The sequence below is a fragment of the Galleria mellonella genome, unplaced genomic scaffold (genome assembly GCF_026898425.1).
Source record: "Galleria mellonella isolate WM207_F2 unplaced genomic scaffold, CSIRO_AGI_GalMel_v1 utg266, whole genome shotgun sequence".
In the NCBI taxonomy this organism is placed as follows: domain Eukaryota; kingdom Metazoa; phylum Arthropoda; class Insecta; order Lepidoptera; family Pyralidae; genus Galleria; species Galleria mellonella.
In genome coordinates this window covers 238,939-263,692 of record NW_026442061.1, presented here as the reverse complement: position 1 = coordinate 263,692, position 24,754 = coordinate 238,939, and the positions used below count along the sequence as shown (strand labels likewise).

The window sequence follows — 24,754 nt, the reverse complement described above, 5'->3', positions numbered from 1 at the left end:
AAATGAGTTCTACATAACATATAAATGTAAATATACAAAAGTATATAAATAAATATATTATAAATACTCGTATATATACATTGCTCTAGCAATAAGACCGCCTTTTGCACCTTTATGTGTATCTTTCAATCTGTATTTATGTTACTGCATTTCACTTAAATTGTTCCATTGTCATAGTGTATTTTTGTTAATGGTGCAATAAAGAGGTAAATAAATAAATATACATATAGCGTACAAACAAAAAATCTAGGAACATTTGATTTCATCAAATTTGGATGCTGAAGAATGAAGACAGTTACGAAAAACCGATCACCTATAAACGCATATACAATGAATTTATCATCTGCTGCGCAGTTTTAATGAAAATAACGTATTTTCAAGATGGCGTAATAAAGGGACCACCCACGGAGCTATTCCACGTATATACATCGCATCACTAGCGACATAAACGTAAATGTGGAAGATATTGTTCATTCAATTACATCATATTATAACAAATTTATAGCTATAACATATATATAGAGTTATAAATTTGTTATAAATGCTAAACATATATGTCTAACATCTATTTCCCATAGTCAAAAATAAATAACGAGCAATGTAATAAAAAGCTCCGCTGTCGTCACAGCTCTTTGCGTCACTGATCCCAACCAAGCTACAAAGGAATAAAACGCAGCTTCATTTACGCAGGTGTATTTCAATATTTATTTTCCGGACAATTATTACAATTTTTCTCTTCTTTTTGTCGCACACCCCAAAAAATACATAAAAAAATCGCTAATTCGGACTAGCCATTTTATTTTTACGCTTACATTCGGATATTCATTTTTATTTATGCACGTATATTAGAAGATACATTTTAATTTCTGAAAAGATACTGGATGCCTTCTGGCAATTGGGACTTTTTAACGATAGTTTTGTAACCATTAAATGCATATTTTGAGCTATTTATTTATTCTATCGAATTATAAGTTAGATTTGATGAATCAAAATTAATAAACAAATCCCATTGAACATTCTGCAATGGAAATAATGAACTACTTCCAAAATTGTAAGAGTATCTATCCCTCTACCTGATTTACATAACATTTAATATACAAATGAACCATGTTCTAGATAACCACCTAGAATAGTTTTCTATTATATACTATACTAATACTAATATTATAAAGAGGAAAGATTTGTATTTTTGTGTGTATGTATGTTTGTAATGAATAAACACAAAAACTACTTTGCCGATTTCAAAAATTTTTTCACCATTAGAAAGCTACCCTGAGTAACATAGGCTATGTTTATTGCTAGATAAGATTAGGGATCCTTACTAAAACGTTAGCAACGTAACTCAAGGTGTAAAAAAATGCTATATCTTTCATTGCGTGCGCTGTGGAAACTATTGGTGATAGAACAAAAGTATGTTCTACAATATTGAAGAAAATATCAATAACCACAAAAAACTTCATGATACTATTTGTCCAACTATTATCGTTATGTTACAATAACCACTTTTTAAAATGTTGTAAAAATGTCCACCCGTGCGAAGCCCGGACGGGTCGCTAGTACTATATAATCAATGTGAGTGAAACCGCGGGCTACAATGATGTATATATATATATCAACAAACATAACGTAAACATACGATAAACATTGGTATAATTTCCGAATGTTCCACTTTTGTGTCTGTGTGTCCATATATTGTATTTCGATAAGACCATTATAAGAGCCATTATTTATAATGTCACCAATATAATAAAATTATAACTGAACGATGTCTGTACATAGAAGATACTTAATAAAAATTTATGTGAGAAATTTCAAATATTTTTTTGTATCTATTTGTCCATATGTTTGTAACGGCATCAAACAAAAACTATAACACCAAATTACATGTAATTTTCATAATTGTGTTCCTAAAGATCTAACTAAAAATTGACATTAAAAACATTGTTATTAACTTATTGTTGTTACTGTATGTTTTAGTGCAATAAAGAATATATAATATATAATAAAAATGTGGTGTATGTTTTATTTCGATACGCTATCTAGAATTGACCTACTTCTGTGATTTTCCTATTTTTGAAATCCACGCGTACGAAGTTGCGGACAAAAATCTAGTTACTAATAAATAATATTTACAACATTTTCTATTAGAAATAGATCTTCAAATAATAACAGAGCGCTCCATTTTAGCACTAAAGACATCATTACGACTACACAGAGGATAATTTCCAATAGCTCACTGTATTAATTGGTTCACCCGTGCTCGATAGCCTACTTTATGAGTAGTCCAGCTGGCCAGCTTCGGACCGGGGTGTATCTCACTCACCATTAATTTACTTTCGGATTCTAAAAGTGGATTTAGACCAAGCCAACGAAGGGCCGTTCTTTCTTTACTTGTATTTTTTTACAGTACTTTTGTGAGAAATTCTCTGTAGTTTTTCTTTTAATTGAAACCTCCATTCTAGCTCTTATTTTGCGCACCTTAAGAGACCACTTTCCTAAAACTAAAAGATATGTTATTATAATTTAATCTATAAAATAAAGAGATCTATTTTGTCAAAATTAGTGACTATAATATCGAGTCAGAAAAAAATCTTTACCGGTAAAAAGAGAACCTTCAAAATTCCTACTTGATTTACAGTCAAATTACCTCTTATTTAGATCTTACAAAAGAAAAACATTTAGATTTTCCATTCTAAATTATAAACATTTAAAAATAAAAATAAATTTATAATATTAGTAAGGATCATTATAGCTGTGTACTCAAAGATAGCTATTAAACCATTTTTTTTTAATTAAACTATGGCCTTTTACAGTTACATCTGTTTTCCATCTTGTGAACCATAACTTTTTTAATACGGTAAGTACCTATGATTGCACCTTCAAGCACGGGCATAGATTACATAGACACTGACGATGCGAGTACCTTAAACTAAACCTCTCCTACACTAAACCCTTACGAAAATACTAACAAATTGTCCAAAAAAAAAAAATATTTCGGCATCAACACGTATATTAAAAATTTAGATATTAACTTTGCTTTTAAACTTAATCTTACTGGTTACTCAGTTTGAGTCATAGATTGTTTCATTTGTTGTTCTAATATAGTTAAATTGTTTGTTTAGTAATATTTATGTACTTATCTATGTATGTACCTATTTATGTATGATAATATATTTATTTATTTAACATATTATAGTTACATTTATATTAGTCTAAATGACTGTATTAAGTATTAATTTCTATATTCCTTCAATTCAATAATGCACCGCCTATATATTTCTCGGTTTGCGCAATGGCTGATAGAGAACACCGTCTGATGTTTATGTAAATAGTTTCACTGTGCATTAAAGTTTAAATAAATAAATAAACATTATTATTCTTTCGATATCAACCTTTAAAAGCATTTGCAATAAATTTTGGAACACCATAATTTCGAATTATTTATAAATATAACTCGAGAAGGAAAGTTCGCTATCGTAACAGCATCGTCGGGTACTGCGTGTACGTGCCTCGGGCTACGTCGTCAAAGTAAGAAGAACGATCCAGTGTATTGAACACGTAGGTACAATATAGTAGAATGACATCGTATGTAAATATATTATAATATTTATATAGGGTGAAATAGAAATTGTTTACGATACGTAAAACTAAGAATCTATCAATGCTATAGAACATCAGGGCAGAAAATTGGAGAATCAAAAATTCAAAAACGACAAAAAAAGTCAGTATGCAAACGCTTTCTGTTTTTACTTAATGGTAAAGCCGGTGAAGCCATACGACATTAAGCTCGCCATTTTTAGAAATTTTATTGTGCAATAAAGAGTAGTAAAAGAATCTTACTTTAATTTTTTTTTAATCTTGAGGAGAGAATCGACAAACCAACTATTATGATTACGTAACAACAGAAATGACGCAAAGAGTTATTAAGAAAGCATCAACACAATCATATAACATGTAACAATAAAACTGGAAACACGTTGAAGTATTTATATATCGATACAATTACTAAGTAAATACAAAGATGGAATTTCTGGCACACCTAGTATTGGCGCAGGTGTCCGTGGCTCCATCTTGCGGCGTAACACGACCTCAATTAGTGTGTACACCTGAGAGAACGGTATTTTGGCGGGAAAATTTAATTAATCTGTCACAGAAATAATTTATATCTTTTTGTAGCACTAATCTATCCGTGCAATTATGACTGCTGCGTTGAATTATTGAAATATCGACCAATTTACTCGTATACAAATTTTATACTTATTGTTAACTAGCATTAATAATAATTATAATTTTAATTTATATTGAGTTTTGCTTTACCGGCGTTATAATGTAAATATTTTCTCATATAGCAAAAAGGAATCTTATTTATTAGACAAAAAAAATCTTTAAGCACCATAAACTGTTTTGTAAGAAAATTAACAATTTAAATAATCAATCAATCAAAACAAACTTTATTCATATATATCTATACGGACTCCTATGAAACATCATTTTATAATTACTATACATATAAAATAATATTGATTAAATTAATTAATCGTCATTTAAATTTGATTAAATAAATATAAAAGAATATTAAATAAAATAATTATACACTTCACATTAGTACAAAGTTCAAGCTTATATATAAGCTTTTCTTACCTTAGATTTGAGTTTCAAACGGAACTATACTGATGGCATCTGTAACAAAAACAAACAATTTATATTTAACTGTTTAAGAATATAAAAAAATCCAGTTAATGTTAGAAATACTCGTATATATATGCTATATGAAGAAATCCTATATTACGCGATTATATCGCCAATTCTGAACCGTATTTACACCTGAGTCCTCAGGAATGGCAACGCATGGGGGTATCATGGGCGAAATAGTAAACTGTTATGTCCATGTTACTGCTCATGTTTATAGGTGACGGTTACCACTTTCCATCAGGTGGGCCGTCAACTTGTTTGCCATTCTAATTTGTATAAAAAAAAATTCTTTGTATAATCTATGAGTATGGAATTTGCTTCCGTAACAGTTTCTTATTAACTCTGTGTCTGTTAAAGCTGCCTTTTTTTTGCGTAGCAAAAAAAAATACTTATTGTAAACCAACAGTTCTGCATTCTAAATTTAAATATTTACAATATAATATGTGTACTAAATATTTTCATACAATATTTCATTAAATACAATATAATAGGTCAAAACGAGGATCGAAGGAAATAGATAAACTAGCCAACAATACACCTGTTATTCCTCTGATATTATGAGTATGAGTGCTTATCCTATCATACGGCGGTGGTACTCACTTACCATCAGGTGAGTCGCATACACATTACCCCCTTTGTTATAAAAAAAAGAAGAAATCTAGTAATGGTGTACGCATATAAACTTATGGCTGTATTGTTTTACACCTATTCGCTATAAAGTCAGCTAAATGTCTACAACTGCATTTAGTTTAGTGTCGCACGTAACTAGAAAGATATATTGAAAAGTTGTGGCTACGCTGCTGTAGAAACATACTGCAAGTCAATTTAATGACTACTGTGATCTAAAAAGGATTATAGCACAGTATTTTATAACCGAAGAATATTGTGGATCTAGTTTTAAATAACTTTAAAACTGTAATTAAGAGACATAATATAAAGCCTATTTATTACAAACGATTACCTAGATGACAAACTACAATTTTAACCAAGTTTATATACGTCGAATTATTCTGAAAGTATAAGAAAATAGTAAAAAGAAACTCCTTTTATTAAAAACGTATATATTACGTATCTGTATCCTTGAAAAAAGAAATATAGTCAAATTGAAATTCTAAACCTTTCAATCGTCTAATAAATCTACGATCAGAAGGACGATAGTGGAAGGTGGTTACCACTACTACCTTCTCGTATTACTAGTAAGTAGAACAATAAACTAGCCTCTACATTCTAGCTACAATGTAGACGATGCGTAGCAAACGCCGTAGCGTGTCCGTAGCTAGGTTACGTAGCAAACAATATTATGAAACGTATTACTATGAAAAATACAATTTCATATATAATAAAAAATACATTGGATGACAACCGACGAATATTAGTACAAGAACATTTTTCCTACATATCACAGGTGACAAACACGTTTACGAGTCGCCTAATGGTACCATAAATAGTTATATAATAACATACTTGTTCTTGCATAAGCCTGTAGTACATCTGAATTAGACGCCCCGAATTTATTAGAAAATTAACAATTTAAAAATTTTTAGGCCCTTTAATTAAAGACAGTTTTTTCTAACTTTGTATCATTAACTCAACTCCTATTTTTTTAATAGTTTTTAAATCTTTTTAAATTAAATTTCCAATCCGATTTGTTTCATTTTGATATTTAGTTTTAATTGTTTTTTTAATTTTCTTTTAAAACTGAAGTTGTACGATTAATGATGTATGATAAACTACATAATGTTTTGGAATAACAGTACAACGCCATCTATAATTCACCTAGATAAAAAGCTATGGAAATCGAAATAGTCTGACATTGTCGATCTAGACGTCATGTCAGGAATCGGCAAGGTATGTAAGGTTCGAATATCAGCGGATTTAAAAAAAAGATGACATTTTGCTTCGCAACAGCGATTTTAAATTGTGATTAAATACACCGATAAACGACAAGGTATATCGGAGACGTAAATGAAATATTTGGATTTAGAACACGAAAACGCGTGTCTACATATTTTGCTTCGTAACAAACAATTTTGCCCCACAATGGACTCGACAGCTTCAATGTTTTTAAAGCTTCAAAAATTAATGTGGAACCAATACGTAACTAAAACTAACCAGTAACTGTAAAAACAAAGGATACTAAATTCTATTCAGTACGAGTATTAAAGACATAATGGCGTAGCGTAGTTACAAAAAATATAGACGGATTTGGCTTTTGAATGTCAATTTAAAAAATAAATAATCGTGTAATTTAAAGAATTATTCAAATATAATGTTAACATTGATAAATCAATGTATTATTTATTCTCAATAACTGTATTACCTACTGTTGTTAATTTTTTAACGATATCTAATTTTAATTAGATATCGTTAAAAAATCTTAATTTAATTGTATAGATTACAATTAAATTTATATAGTTCTGTCGTTTCAAAAAACGAATATAAAACAAATTTAAGTTCATAAAAATCCCTTTATACATACATATATATAGACTTTTTTTTGGAATTTTTTTTTATTTTTTAAATAAATTTACGAGCAATTAATTAAAATTTAATTTAGAAACAATAAACTTGTTTAGTTGTATATTAACTTTTATTTATTAATGTATTGTACATATAATCGAATAAATAAATTTCACTTTAAATAATTGTTTATTAAACTATCGCTGGTCTTATTTGCTATTGTAAATTAATCTGTAACTAAACCAAAGAAAAATGTACTATATGGTGAAAAAATTACAACAACTTGTTATTTGGATATTAGTCAATCAATAAAACGCTTATACATCCGCTCTCGCTCAAAACGTACCCTTACCTACCACAGCCTCTCACCATCTGGGTGAGGGGGAGGCATCGAGCCCCTCGTATATTCCAATAAAGAAGGACAAGACTCTAATAACGCGACCCGAGTAAGCTCCCTAAACGACACCTCAGACTTTCGAGTAACACCTCAGTCGCCAGATACGACGCTATCCCAACGTAATACAGTCCGTTATGCTGTGCATCGAACTGTTTTAGTAATAAATACAAAAACAGAACCTCACGTCCGGTAAAGTTTTTAAGAGGACGAACGTCGTATATTAGGCGAGCTTCATGTAATGGAAATTTGATAATGCGTGTCAGACGAGAAATTACACTACCATGATACTACGGGTCATACGATGTGAATACAAATGCGTATTTAATTCGATTAACATATACCCTAACTCTTCTGTAAGTGTTCAGAAAGAATTTTGTAGTTTTTTATGCAACTTAGAATTGCAAACAAGCTAACGACCCAAGTGATGGGAAATGGTAACTGTCATCTATAGCCATGAACAGCACCATAGACATCACAGAATACTCTATGTCGTCCAGGAGGGGTATTTTTTTAATGGATGATAATGGAATTCTAACCCCGCCTGCGCTAACAGTAAATATTGGCATGGCGCCAGTGAGGGATAGCTGAGAATGAAAAGGCAGGTCAGTTAGCCTATTTTGATGAATACGCTTGGAGGTCAACACAATAGTTTCCAGGGGGACCACGTGGAGGTCGACCTGACTAGGTATATCGCTAGTATTCTGCATTACTAACAATTCCTCCCTTCCTCGTGAGAGGTATTAGACGTTCATACACTTTAATTGCACTACCAAGCGCAGGTGCTTCAGGACAGAAAACGAGTAAGACAAATGAACCGGTTCAAGCAAACGACTTTTGTACAGTCTCCCGTGGTAAATGGTGGCTTAATTTATGATTAGTGGTTGGAATTTTAATAAATACACTTGATACGTTACTTTTTTATATTTTTATGTTACTAGTGTTAATTTTAGACCTGAACATTTACACTTACATACTTATTTATAAAAACTAAAACCTACTTTCTATTACACTGTTTTGTCACTTTCTTTCAAATTGGGAATTTAGCACAAGAGAAAGAGACAAAATAGTTTAATAGCTAAAATAGGTTTACAGTTTGACATCTTATGAATAATGGGATTAAAATAATAATTTCAATTATGTTATCTAGAGGACCTATATATATATATATATATATATATATATATATATATATATATATATATATATATATATATATCATCAATCATTATATCATTTTGTAAATAGATATATGTGTCTCTGCTTCATATGGGTCAGAATTAGGAGATATGCAAGTTGAATTGTAATTAATATAGTAGTTACTCGTGTTAGTTTTAGATCCGCACATAGAATAACAATATGTTACATATCTATAAACTTAGGCTTCCATAGAAAGTATGTATCTCCTCCATATTTTAAGGTTGCCTAGAAGAGATCGCTTTCAGCGGTAAGACCGCCCATTGTTTTCTGAATGTGATCATTTCTTGTAATTGTTTGTATTTAGAATAAGTTTACTAGTGTAATTTTTTGAAGGAAACCATAAAAAGTATCTGTCTATTTATCTACAGTAATTATATATTTATTTAACTAGGTCGCTAAATATATACATATTTTAATAAAAGTAAAATATATTTCTTTTTTTAAAAAAAAAAAAAAAGAAACCTTTAATCCAGAGCTTATAAAAACAATTTTTTCGACAGCAAAAAAATAATGTTGGGAAGTTAAGGATTACGCAGAATCCTGTTATGAGGCATTACGAAGCCTTCATTAACTATTATATTTAATTAAAAATGAGACAATATTTCATGTAATATTTCTAATTTTGGTTTTTGTCTTAAGGCACGTCTTATTATGTAGAACAACATAAAGCAATGCAGTGCAGACGTAAAAGTTTTTATATTTTGGACGTAAGCCAACCAACCAAGTCACCCAGATTATACTTTCAAAGCCTAAATACAATTTGACCTAAAAGAAAAACAATAATAAATCTAGTACTTGTCACTTTATCTACTTAGCTATTTCCTAGTATAGTAATTAATTGTCTGTGTTAATAGTACCTATCTAACGTAGAAAAAAAATATTCTTAATCTATGTTATTACCGCGGGTAAAACACGTTACCGAAACCGAATTACAATTTTTTTATCGTATATTCTCATAGCTTGAAAAAATGACGACCGATAGGGAAGAAAGGTTCTTGAGTTATGACCTCAAATACATTGCAGTGAGTCAATGGATACAGGTGGCTCAGGAACGTTTCTTCTTATGGCAGTTTATGGGGAAGGCCTATGTCTAGTAGTGGACGGATAATGGCTGCAATGATGATGATGATTGTATATTCTAACATATATGTTAGATAAAGAAATAAAGGGTCAAATTTTATCTCTTATCATTTTATACCAAGAAGGTATAAAGAAATCGTTATGATTTTTTTTTTCTTCATTTATGTAAATTACGTTAATAATTAAGTATATGGTATGTACAATGTTCAGAAATACAAGAATCTTATTCTCAAAACTATCTACATAACCAACTATAAAAATAACCTTATAGTTAATTCACAAACATCATATATTCTTATAAAATTATCAAATTCCTTATGAAATAACTTTTGTGCCACTGCTAATTGTTGTAAACATTCAACCATTTGCATTAAGAGGTAAGCAGCAAAGGTAGTATTGCAAGTACACAGTGTACACACTTAATTAACAGCGTCGGTCTGAAATTATATTTGCATAAACGAAACCCTTGACAACTAGGCAGACCATCCTTACTCTTTACTAATATTATAAATTTAAATGTGCGTTTGCCAACTCTTAGCGCCTTAATGATTCTATCAATCACTTTAAAATTTGGTGTAGCTGTACTATAGATAGAGAAAGGATAGAAAAAAGCATAAGCTATTTTTATCTCATTCAATGATCATTGGCCGTGTGGTCCCGGAATACAATAAGCCTTCCTTTCTGGTGGGTGTCGTAAGAGGCGATTAAGGGAACTTAATGGTAGAAATATGGGCAACAGCTTCCCTCTAAAAACATCTCTAAAAGTCTAACTGCTGTTACGAACTCGCCTACCAAGCGTGGCAACTACTGGTAAAACTCCCCTTATGTGGATGATGGATGATTGATTATATCCCGGTCAAACGACGAAGTTACAGGTTAAAATTAGAAAAAAATAAATAAAGAAACATACTCCTACATTCCTGGACGACGTAAAAATGTAACTGCATACCTATTCCCTATAGATAAGTAAGCAGATCTCTGAAATAATTCAAGCCAAAGACTGACTACAGGCGCTAGACTGTTTTAAACACCGCATGCACTCTTTCGATTCCACTTTACGACGTGCACCCGTGCCACGAGTAGCGTCGGCAGAAACAATAAAAGTTATAACGCCATATTTTCTTTTATTTACTGTTAGAAATTCACCTCGTAAAGTTACGTTGCTGGCGGTGCAACTAATTTTGTTTTGTTTGCGTCAAACTTCATTTTAAAGAAATTTTATTTATACTTTAAAAATAATAGTTTCTATGTAACTTTATATTTTTAACTTCAGTTTGTACTAATCAAATATATTCGCCCAGTAATATCTTGAACTAAATTTTTTATTTTTAAAATATTAAAAAAACATATTAAAAATAAGATTTACCAGTACAATATCTGTTATTATTAGATCATTAATGTAATTATCATCATCGTCATCTCAGTCATTATCTGTCCACTGCTAAAGACAGGCTTCTCACATAGACTGCCATAAGGAAGATCCTGAGCCACCTGCATTAACTTAATAAATATACATATAAATATTTTAGATCCATATTTGCAGAAAAATACAAAAACAAGCAACGAATACAAATAGCACGAATGAAAGACTAACTAGAAGCTGAAACGCAATGAATGATAAATGTATTTGGGATATATTCAGGAATATGTTCCATAGATATAACTAAAACACTAATTGCGTACACAGAATAAATAATAATACTAATTAATACTCGTAATTGGTTGTTTACAAATTAGCTACGATACATTTGTAAGTAAAAAGATAATAAAAGTGGGATTACATTATAAAGATCGGAAAACATGTAAAATTTCTTCGTAATAGAATTTTTAACATCAAGTTAAATAACAATTGTTTATCTACTAAATTCGCCGTGTAGGTCCCGGCATGGAATGAACCACCCATTACTTTCACGTAGGTGTGGTAAGAGGCGACTAAGGGAGCTTATGGTTGAGGGATGGGCAGCAGTTTCCCGCTTAAAACATTTGTAAAAACCTAACTGCGGTTGTCAACCCGCCTGCCAAGCGTGGCAACTACTAGCAAAACTCTCCTTATGGCTGAAATAATAATATCTACTAAATAATCTGACCGTACAAGTCTAGCACAACATGATACAAAGAGCGAGTTCTGTGGAAAGCCTATTCTATTCAAGAACAATGGAGGCTACACGAAATACTGTCAACTACATATCACCAACCAGACTCAACCCTATTTTGCTACTGTTAGACCGCGACTCAAACTCGATTTAAAATATGTATTTGAGATTTACATTAACGCCTACTTAGTACTGTTCTTTATGTACAGATATTTGTCTAAATATTATTACGTCCGTGACACTCCAATAAGAAAAACAAAAACATATTTTTGGAACAGATTAAACTAAATACCTGCATAAACCTGTGGCCAAAACAAAGAGAGATCTCTTCTCATCGTTTCTTTTTTTTAAAGAAAGTATACTTAAGCATAAAACAATAGCCAGCAATTGTAAAAAGTTTTACAATGTTTATATAACGTAAGTAAAGCATGAAATTTAAAACGATTGACGTATTTTTGATACGGACTATGGGCTAGTTAACGCCAGGCGCAAAGACTACCAAAGGATTAATTTATTATTGATACCTAATCCCTATATTTAACGCTCACAAATCCTAGTGGCTTAGTAGGCGTTAAATATTTGGAAGCTACGCCTACTAGCATATATATATATATATATATATATATATATATATATATATATATATATATATATATATATATATATATATATATATATATATCTTGCAAGAAAAATCTATAGAAACATATAATTAAATCTAATAACTTTCTATGATGAAATATTGAAAATGGCATATTTTTAAAATGATTTTGATTTTTAATTGTGCACTCATAGTAGGTGCTACGTAAATTATATTACAGTCTATTGTTACGCGATACGAGAACGTGTGCGTACCGCATAATAGAATATGAGGGTAAACTGAATTATGTTTCACTAAAGAACTCTCGGCAGAGTCGCTCACAGTAAACAATAAAGTATATACTTATTATTAAGTGAAAAATTCGACGCAAACGTAGGCGTTGAAGAGTCCATTATGAATGAATGACATGTCACCATAAAAGTTTGTAGACCTACTTTAATGTTTAGGTTTTCCAGCTATAAATAATTATAATACGTAACGGTGACAACCTCACAGTAATCTACTAATAATATAAAATTGTAACTAGACGATGTCATGGAATATATTTAAGAAAAAGTATATTTTTTTACAATATTAGTATGTATGTTTTATATATACTGGTGTAGGTCCGTATATAGGCGTATATATCCTGTTGTACATTTTAAAATCATATGCCATCTAAAAATTATCTATTTCATTAATTATCCTACTTCTTTTGAAATTCACGCGTAGGAAGTAACGGGCAGAGTTAGTTACTAATATAATCTAATTTCACATAATTTTATTTTTAAGAATTTCACCTTGTTGGACTAATACTAAACCATGTACGCTCTTCCAACGAGCTTTATTACAGAACATGTCTTCTACATGATATCTAGTCTTTCTTTCCTTTATCAGTTCCATGTAGTTGTTTCACGGTTTGCCCTTTCCTCTTTTGCCCTCTATTTTTCCCTTTAGTATGCTCTTTATAAAATCGTCATGTTGTGTAAGGTTGCCCAGCATTTTGCCTCTTTTATTATTGTTTTAATTAATATTCTTTTCGCATCCATCCTTTCCAAGACTACCTTTTTTTTTAGATTTTCTGGCCAGTTTAGCCATTCCATCCTCCTTCATAGCCGCATTTCGAATCCCTCAAGCATCTTTCTTTCCTTTTACGTCATTATTGTATATATGTGTGTATGTATTATATGACGATCTTATAAAAAAATTCCCAAAACATAATAAGAACGGAAGAGATACTAATCAACAATTTTGTGGCATATCGTGAATATGGCCCCTGAATGACGTAGCTAACGAGATAGGTCAACGTACGCATTATGTAGAAACTTCAAACATTACTAAGCTATGAAAAAGAAAGGCACATTTATACCTGTAACTTTCATAAGTAATAACACATAATTGTATGTAGAAAAGCTTTTTTTACGAATATGCTACAAAAAAGGACAGTTTGAAATATTCTCAAGAGACCAGTTGTGGTTACTAGTGCGAAACTTTATATTACCAGAGGACAACTGTGCAAAAGTCCTCTGCTGGGCACTTCTGTTCCACTCGTGCTTCTGTCACCGAGCACCTGTATTTGACACGTGTTTCAGTTTGCGTGGGATATGGCAGTGAAATTACTAGGTACGGAGATATAACACCTTAGTTTTTAAAAATGGACGCAAGAAGACATAGATCGACGTCACAGAACATGGTGTAGATATCGATCCACATTACATCCTGCGACGACGGTTACCATTTTACATCAGATGGGACAAAAGTTGTATAAATAAAATTATTTTAACAGGACTGTTCCAAAAAAGGATTATGTTTTCATGGTTCTTATGTGTATGTACGTGAGTTTCTTTATTCTACCATTACTTCTAAATGCCTGAAAGATTTAGATGTATCCGATATTGTATGATACTGGCAAATATAGCCAATTTTATAATTTTTAAAACATTAGATTGTAAGGTATCATCATATATACCAATGAATATTTAATAATCCTTATATTTTTAATATTACTTAAAATGACAAACAAGCTGACGGTCAGACATGTCGTAATAGAAGGTTTCCTTCTAGAAATCAATTTCATGCATCTTGTAAGGATCTCAATCACCAAAAAGAATTTCACTGACAATCAATTAGTACCAATCAAAATATGATATGAGTGCACAAATGTACAGTATCCTCACGCTAAATAGACAGATAAGACAGATCCGCGAGCTAAAGACATATATATCATACATACATTAGTTCCTATAGTCACTTTTATGAATTAAATTGCATACTAAACATGCATGCAGTAATTTCCCCACAAAAACCACGAACCTACCCTAACACAGCACATTTATCCATAGTGCTACCACAAATTTTCAATGGAAAAGACACTATAACCTCAGGACCTAAATTATGGATAGACCCCCCTCACCCCCAGTGAGTGCATTCACCGTCGGCGAAATAGCGTGTGGCGCCGAACACGATAAACCATCGTCGCAATGGTAACCCCACTTTGTATGCAGTTAGAGACAATAGCAGGACTAAGAATTTCAAACGATACCTCTAGATACTAGTTCTAATTTCTGGTAGATTTCTGGTAACGCATTCTTAATTATACAGTTATTTAGGCTGTATAATAAAGGCCATAAACAAAGCAATTTGTTCCGCGATCAGATTGTACAGTGTAGAGGCAATTTTGTTCTATATAACTTGTAGTGGTAATTAAGGCACCCATATGTACCCTTAACATTTTATTTTTACTAGCTTTTTGTCCGCTAGTTCTTACACATTTATTTTAGTAGTAGGAAAACCAAACAAATAGACCAGTTTTAAATGGGGGGAAAGGGATTGTTAGTAATGGGGTCTAACTGACCCACTGCTAGCGATACTTCCTATCAGGCCGACCTCCACGCGATTCCCCCTGGATGTCATCGTGGTTAATTCTAGTGGAATTCGTCATGATAGGCTAACTGACCTGCTTTCATCGTCATCTATCATCAACCCGCACTGGTGCCCTGTGTAGTGTAGTGGTGTACCGATAGTGCGGGCGGAGATACCATTCCATTATTACCCATTAAAAAAAAGTTTTAAATGGTGTATCAGTATGAAACACCACCAATTTTAAAGTTAGAAATTCAGGAATACAACTGTTAAAACCCGCGTCCAATTTAAAGCAGTAGTTATTGCGTAAATCGAGAATAATGTTGCCTGGAAAAGATCGCTTTTAACAATAAGGTCGCCCATTGTTTTTTCACTGCGATCATTTCTTGTAGTTGTTTGTATCTATAATAAGTTTACAATTATAATCTTTTGGAGAAAACAATAGAGAAGAATATTTACCGTCATAAACATATAGATGGACAACAGACAGATACAACTTCTAAAAAATATTATTTTGGCATCTATGGTACCTATCAAGAAGTCTCATATTAAATTTTCTCCAATATTTTCCTTGTATCATCTTGTACATCATCTAGTTACAAAATTATTATATCAGTAAGATTTTAGACAGCACAATTATTCATTACATATTTTGTACATGCATAAATATATATAGATTGAAACAACTGAATATGTTAGATAGAAACAACTGAAATGCCATATACATCAAATACAAATGGGATTTTGAATACCTGTGATGATGATAATGATGAACATGAAACTAATATGAAAGTTAACTAATAAAAAATTTATCATTTAAAATGTAATAAAATGGTTACCCTACAACAAACATGACCTATCTAACTCTAATACAGCCATTTAATAACATATCTCGCAGTGATACTACACTCTTCTATAATTAGAATTAGACATTCTGCATTGTATATTGTGTTAGGTCTGCATTGAAATACTATCACCAATAGTGTAGTATTACATTATCTGTGTTATCACATATAGTGGCTAACATTTTTCAATAAAATATAATATAGCTGTAAAGTATTTGTGTATTGCACCAACACAACACAAGCCATAACTTCTAGAAAGCCAAATTTTAAAAATTAATTGCACATATAATATAGGCATTCAGTAAATATTAGGTTTTGGATTATTATTATCATAAATTATGCTGTGAATGTTAATATATATTGTGCAAGTTTTAAAAAAAAAATTTACTTAGTATTGCTTAAATAGATTTGAATGAAATTTGGTGCACAGACAGAACACAGATTTGACATGATACAAATAAAAGTGTGAAACAGTTAGCTTATCTATACTAATAAAACAACTACAAATACTAACAAAACAAAGGAAATATTAGATTTTTTTGAGTGTATGTTTATTTATTTTTTATTTTGTTAATTTGTAATGAATTAACTCTAGAACTACTCAATTGATTTAAAAATTCTTTCACCTACATTTTTACATACATACTTTCACATACATAGGCTTTATATAGTTAAAAAAAAAATAAAGATCTCTAATAAGATTACCATAAATTAACACAAAGTATCAAAAATTTACCTCAATAGGTAGATTTTTGGTAACTAATTCAAATTTAACTTTTTAACTTTCACCCCGTGTGAAGCTAGGGTGGATCGCTTGTAATCAATAGTAAATTTTTTTTTGTGTCAACTATATATAAACATTTTTATTTTTTCATTAAAATTAATTTAAATATTTATCAATTCATTCTTCAAAAGTACAATACAGTGCAAAGTATGTAATATACTCAACATACCACATTTTGATTGTTAGTAGTAGTACCAAAAAGCCTCATTTATCATCCTTCTCTGTTCTCCACAACCATAAACAAAATCATTTTGTATATTATATATATAATATGTAATTAAACATTGTGAAAAACTAAACCACAAAAAACTGACTTAAATTGTAACAAATTCAGTTATTTTGGGTTAATTTTGATAAAATTTTTGTGGTACTGATCTATATGTATATCTTTTTAGATAAAAAAAAAGAGAATTTTCCAAATTGGTTTAAAACTGACGAAATTATGAGGTACCAAACAAAAAAATATAAGCAAATTAGAAAATCTTCATTTTTGAAGATAGTTGAAAGAAGTACATTAGATGGATTATAATACTCACAAATATAATAAGTGATACATTACATTTCCCAGTATTTTTTATTTAATAAAATCCTACTAATATTATAAATGTGAAAGTTTGTAAAAACGATTGGGTGTTTGTCACTCAATCACACTAGATCAGCTGAATAACTTTGAATGATATTTAGTATGTGGTTAAGTTATGTCCTAACTTAAAATATAGAATACTTTATATACTGATTAAAATGGAAAAAACTATAGTAACAGTTTATATTTTAATAAATTAAGTAAATAAATACAATAGTTAAAAGTAGTTAACTATTATACTTACAAAATAATAGACTTATATAAATATATAAAAATATCCCCATGGAAGGCAGGTGTAAGAAATATGCATATATGTATGTAAAACTATATAATAATTATTTTTTAGACTACATGTTAAACTTTGTGCTTACATACATACTTTGATAATAAATACATTTTCACTTCTTTTTTTTTACATATGCATCTCCACTTATTTAAAGAATATAGAAATTATACCAATCACTGGTTTCCTGTTCGTAATTTAATTGGCTAACATTAAAACAATATAAATATACGACTTTAATCGTAACTGTAAAGCTACTAATAAACTAAAACCTAGATATGCAGTGAACAGAACTGTAGGTCGATTTCAAAACACTGAAATATCGACCTTCGTATATAAATTTTGCAACGGCTCTACAGTATCTAATAATTAGAGATCAAGGATAATAATTACTTACGTTCTAGCCGAAGATTAATCGTGTAAAGTTCTACCACTCAAATGAAATTAGAAACGCAAAATTACTAGCAACTTCACTCGCTGAAAAATCAATAACACTGCCCGAGAGCTAATTCATTACAACAAAAGACAGTTATTATGAACTTAAGACGAACTTACCCCTTTCTAGGTGTAAAAGACAGGTCTAGTAGACAACGACAATTAATATCTTGTGGTGGGCGAGTTTGCAAAAAATTTATATTTATTTAAGTTTGCGACACACAACAAAACCGTACTGTGAGTACAATTTACGAAGATTTTTCTGAAACAGGCAAAACGTCAAAACATTAACTTGACACCTGTCATTACGAGTACACGTTCCATTACGCACCAAGTATTTACATTTCTTTTCAGCTTCTTCATGTATCCGTTTAGTTTCCTTCATTTTCAATATATTTCAAAAGAGAAACTGTTCTCAATTAATAGTATTTTCTATTTGTATCTTACTGTACTGATAACAAACCAAATTAATCATAATTGCTATATTTTTTTAATTAAATAACCAACAGACAGCAGGTAGGCGCAGTATCTATCCTATCACATTTTAATATGCGACGATCTTTATTTATCAAACTGTAATAAATAAATGATGGACTGCCTCATTAGAGATTATAATCATGAGCATAATTATCTCAAATAATATGAGTTCTCGTCACTATAGAGGTATTTTAGTCTTTTTAAAATTATGATATTTATAGTGTTCATTTCTGTTTCATTCATTCCCGCCTGTATTCTTAATATTCCCATATATATTTTATACATAGGTATAGTCTAATGTACTTACGTATAATATGTAACTTCTTACTAATATACATAATAAAACTGTAACAAGATAATATTGTACATTGAAGACATTTTACAAAAAAATATATCTGGAATCTTAATGAGACCAATACGTGTAGATGACAACAAAAATTTTTGGAAATTTTGTCTTTCAAGAAAACTTCACTTGAAAGAGTACTACACAAATTGAATGCGGTTTTTACAATTATGTTCCATTGTAGAAGTGGTCAATTTTATTTTATTTTTCTACATCTGAAATCCCCATGTACGAAGAAACGCGAAAAAACCTGGTAATTCATAATCTAGTTCTGTGAACCATTATTAGCCATATTATTAGTAGCCAAATTATACATTTATAGCCAATTATTAACTTTTAAATATAAATAGTTGTATATTTATATACATAGTCGTAGTATCTCTAGAACTAAACGTTGTTATTTAACATTTTTTATTAAACATTTACAACATGAAAATATATACGTAATCAAAATTGAAATGTACGTTATTTTAAGAGACTAGCAAGTCTACTCTTAAATCCAATATTAATATCAATCCAAAATATTGCCAATGTCAATTTTATACTGCACTTATAAAACAAAAATTAGGGATTAGATGAAAAGTGAAATGGATTTGCATTGACAATTTACACGAATATCCATCTATTAGAATAATATGGAACCATTATGTTGCTATTATTGCAATGCGAGAATGCAAAACGGTTAAATTTTAGTATTGATCTATTGGAATTTATTTCAAGAGTAATCCCACAGATCTACTAAGGATCTTCTGGGCAATATAATCTAAGGTTTGTTGGAGTAATAGGGATATTAACTGTATCTAATAACATTGCATCATTATTATTATTTTATTCAATGTTATGTAATAAAACACAAATTTGGTAAATAAAATTTTTAAATCTTACTTTAACATCACATAAAAAATATTCTAAAGCGCGTGTTCACTATGTGATTATTAGCAGAATCTTAAAACTTTTATATCTATAAATGCAAATTATTTTCACTTCAATGCATTTTCGTATCTGGAGGAAATATCTTGCCAGTTGGCGACATCAAAGATGGCTTTTACGTAATCAGCTCGTACATTCTTGTATTGCAAGTAATAAGCGTGCTCCCAAACATCGATACCAAACAGAGGAATTAGACCTGGAAAAAATTTTTTATTAATTAAGTATTTGTAAATAAAATTAAATGTAATTAATATAAAAAAATCGTAAAGTTCAATAACAGAATAATGATTTTGTCATAAATATTATTTTTAGAATTGATATATATTTTTAAAGTCTATGATGTTAGTCGTTTACGTTTAGTTGTCTAATACCCATAGTTGTCTAATACCCATAGTACAAACTCTGCTTCTTAGTTTAGTTTGGAGGTAGATTACACTGTGGTGTGTTCAAAATAAAAAAAACCTACTCATGTTGTACATAAAACCACAACCACCTTAATGATGGTATAATTTTAGAGTCATGAAAAATGTGTGCGAAGTTTGGATGAAGCGTTTTTAATGGATGATTATGTAATAGTAAACCCTACACTATAACTTTCAACTGAGGAGTATCAGTGAGGGTTAATAAGTGAGAAGTCAGATCAGTTGGTACATAAAATGGTTTCCTGAGTGGACCACATTGAAGGTGATTTAAAAGGGTATAGTATTAGTTATTAAGCTACAAGCCCTATTCAATGGATGTGTAATGACACTTAAGTCATTAACAAATTAATAAATGTGTCGAAACACTCGCAACTTTACCTGTTGTTGCCTGCAAAGGATCCTGGTTCTGACAAGTGGCTATTTGGAGTTTCTTCAGTTGCTTATTATAACCCAGCCAACCCCAGCCGGAGCCTTGTACAGCCACGGAAGAAGCAGCCAGCTGATTCTTCATATTCTCCAATGATCCAAAATCCCTATAATAAGTAGTAATAAGATATACTTTCTAATTAGTATAGGAACTTTATTCACCAATTACTTATCAAAGAGAGTTTAATTATATTATATATTAAAATATCATAAAAACATCCTGGAATATTGTGTTGGAACTACTTGATTGTTCATTACTTTATGTAATTATGTCTATTGTACAAAATGGCTCCCACAAAATATTCAAAATGTCAGAGTTCAACTTTTTTTATGTCACTGAGGTGATAAACAAGCATATGGCCAACCTGATGGTTAGCGGTTACCATAGCCTATGAATGCCTGCAATACCAGAAGCATTTTGCGCGTGTTGCCGACCTTGAAGAAACTTCTTTTTTGAAGAACTCCATGCTGTATTCTTTTGGAAAAAATTTTAGACAAGGTTAAAGTTGCACAAGACTAAGCACGAGATTTACATGGTTTTTTTTTTTCATGCAGTTAGAATGGCAAATAAGCTGATGGCCCACCTGATGGAAAGCGGTAAGCGTCGCCTATAGACATAATTAATACCATAGACACAACAAGGTACTGAGAGCCATATTTTGATTGTTATTAATAAATGCTTTTTCTTATTAAATATTAATGAATATTTAATATAGCATTTTTATTAAGTAATAAATTACAAAGTTCATTTAAGTTATCTCAATAATGTATTAGATTTATTTAATATATAAATATATCCCAAAATGTAGTTAAAATAATATACTTATTAAAAAAATTATAGGTCTTAAATATATACCTACATATAAGTAATCATACAAGTTTATCTACACTTATGCAAACGACATGAGCTAACACCTCTAGACAAAGTACGATCGAATCTATTATTAGAATCGTTATCATTAGCGAGTCAATGAGATAGAATGAGATGGCGTCGTGCACTGTCTTGTGCTTTCTCATGTAAAACTTGACCAAAACGATTCTATCAATAGATTCATTTCATAGTTTGTACCTTGTCAAGAGGACAGAGCACAAGAAGCTTACATTGTAAACAATATAGTAATAAATATAGGATCTCATTCTTAATCTTAAAAAACAAGCTACATGTCAACATAAATAAAGATAAAAAAATAGAAAGTGAAAAACAAAATAATACAATTATTTAAAGCAATAACAAGTGGCGAATGATATAATAAAAGCAATCAGAAGTATAGCTAAGAATGTAAACACACTAAAAACAATAACATTTTTATCAAAATAATGTCAGTTTGCAGTATCAAGGTTAAATGATTAAACATGCATTTACAGATAAAACTTGTTAGGAGACAGGTAAAAAGCCCATTTTAATTCGCCTAAGATTTGGATGCATGCAGGATATAAATAATATTACTGTTCAATAGCTTTGAGGAGAGCACCAGAAGGCTGTCCACCATTAGCGGAGAGATTCTGCCAGAAAATTGTGTGGTTGATGTGCCCACCCCCGTTGAATTTCAGGGCTGGGGCTAAACTGATCACTGTTTGGATGTCACCTGCACAATTTATTTACATATATATAAAATATGTGTATGTGTTAAAAATAGAATTTCAGTATAAATACCAATTGACATGAGTAATATAAGAAAGTATAATTGAAGATATTAGTTTAAAATATACAAATAAAAAAATATTAAACTTCTAACATTACTAAGGCTGACCCATATCTCAAAACTTCTTTTACGTTAATTACACCTAGGAAATATAATTAGAAACATATTTTTTTTTTGCAACTGAAAATGGCAAACAAGGTGACAGAAAGAAACTCAATTGACTAACTAAACATTTCAACTTTTATAACTTTCAATAATTTTTAAATTATTTTCTTTTCTATTTTTTTAAGCAAATAATAGTTAATCTATAGTTATCTAGAATACATTTTTATAGCACGATTAATTAAATTTTATGCCAGTTTAGTCATAAATTCTATTATTAGATAGTAGTGATAAAGTTTGATACATGATTTTATATACTCATTGCATATACTAGTGAAAATACTGTCTTTTTAAGGATATCATCATAATATCAACCTTTAGCTGTCCAATGCTGAACATAAGCCTCCCCTTAAGGGGATTTGCCACACTTGGCAGACGGATTGGTAAACACAGTTAGTTCCTTAGTCACCTCTTGCCACAGGAAAGAAAGGGGTGGCTTATTATATGCTGAGACCAGACAATGATTTTTCAAGATATCTGTATTTACAATTAAAAATACCAGAAACTAGAATACATACAAATTGACTGTTCATGTACATTACTACTATAATAAAGGGTCTAAAGACTAATAGGTCTACAAAAAACAAAAAATAGAATTACTGTTTCACAGATTGCAGTAATAAACAGGAAGGTTGAGTTTGGTAAGGTGTTAAGTTTAACCAAAATATTGCATGGTTAATATGGCCACCACCATTAAACTTTATGGTGCTCATCAGACTAACTAAGGTGTTAGTGTCTGCTGCTGTCAACATACTAACATATTAAGTACTGTTTTTATTAAAATATACATGAAATAGTAAATATATATGTGTATGGAAATCACTACAAATAGAATTGTTGACTAATATAATCATAACATAGGCTATTTTAAATTTAAAAAATCATAAAAATATAATTTTTTATGACAGAATAGTACAGTACACAAGCTGATGACAACCCTGATGGAAAGTGGCAATCTTTTCTATAAGTATACTATAATCTTATACTACATTTTGTATTTTTGGGAAATAGAAAATATCTATCCATAATAATTATTGATTTTTAACTATACCCACTTAACAGATTTTATATAACTGTTATATAACATGATAATTGGCAATATTCCTTAAGAAATTTTGAATAATAGTCTGCATAACATATATTTTGAACTTAAACTTGTCATTACCATATCATCTGAATTTTTATTTATAATAATGTAAACCAAAGATATGTCTTTATAAGGAGTTTTGCTTAGTAAAAATCACAATGTCATGATTACCTGCAAAATTTTACAGCATTTGACTGAATACAACATTACTTAAAAGTAATGTCATATGTAAAATTATATTTTATGACAGAAAACTGCAATAGCCCCTTCACATATCTTAAATCATAATTATGATATCTCTAAATTTTTTTATTATTATGGATAAAAGATTACTGTTCTTCATTAGTGTTAACTGTATAATATTTGGTCAGAAACAAGCTTGGATTATTTTATTATTTTGAAATAATAATTTACCTTTAGCTTGGGCTTGTGCAAGTTTCTCCTCTGCAGCGTTTAGATTATTGACGTATGTGGCGTGGTGCTTGCTGTGATGCAGGCTCATAATTTCACGGCTGATCACTGGCTCCAGAGCATTATACTCGTATGGCAATTGAGGAAGAGTGTGCTTTTGTCGCGAAGCATTGACTACACGGCTGGGGATAATATCAAAGCTTTATAATAGTAAAAAAAAATCTATCACTATAAAAATAAAATAAAAGTATTCAATCAAATTATACTTTATGAAACAGACTAATTAACATGATTGAAATTAAAAAAATATAACTTACATTACGGAACCAATGTTACGAGACGTGAACATTGTGGTTGAATTGAAAAATAACACTAATAGAAACAATTAATACACCGGAAGATCAACCGGCTAAATGCGTAATAAAATAAAATTAAATTTATAATAAATCAATCGGCCGTAAAAATTACGCAACCAACCAATCAAATGTCAAACTCAACATGTCAAAATTGATGTTTATTCTGACGTTTGCGTTTTGTTTGCATACCTAATTGTCCAAACCAA

At 30.2% G+C, this 24,754-nt stretch overlaps 2 protein-coding genes across 15 annotated transcripts in view; both read right to left on the bottom strand.

Annotated features, from left to right (window-relative positions):
- The window catches only part of LOC113516231 (kinesin-like protein unc-104), a 133,472-nt gene extending 114,895 nt beyond the window's left edge, over positions 1 to 18,577 (bottom strand). For 4 of the 14 annotated variants that reach the window (XM_052895139.1, XM_052895143.1, XM_052895146.1 and 1 more), the window contains exons 1-2: positions 18,412 to 18,576; positions 4,642 to 4,680 (exon numbers count right to left, since the gene is read on the bottom strand). The gene's annotated coding sequence lies outside the window, so the exon portion shown is untranslated. Of the gene's footprint in view, positions 1 to 4,641; positions 4,681 to 18,253; positions 18,338 to 18,411 lie in introns of those variants that run through there. The other 10 variants (XM_052895148.1, XM_052895149.1, XM_052895151.1 and 7 more) reach the window with 5 other exon arrangements.
- Positions 18,578 to 19,968: 1,391 nt separating this feature from the next.
- Positions 19,969 to 24,706, bottom strand: LOC113515933 (superoxide dismutase [Mn], mitochondrial). Its single transcript, XM_052895158.1, has 5 exons — positions 24,510 to 24,706; positions 24,196 to 24,374; positions 22,337 to 22,475; positions 20,842 to 20,996; positions 19,969 to 20,237 (listed from the first exon to the last, which is right to left on the bottom strand). Exons 1-5 carry the CDS (start codon positions 24,539 to 24,541, stop codon positions 20,092 to 20,094), a joined length of 651 nt encoding a protein of 216 aa, XP_052751118.1. The 5' UTR covers positions 24,542 to 24,706; the 3' UTR covers positions 19,969 to 20,091.
- Between the last annotated feature and the right edge of the window lie 48 nt (positions 24,707 to 24,754).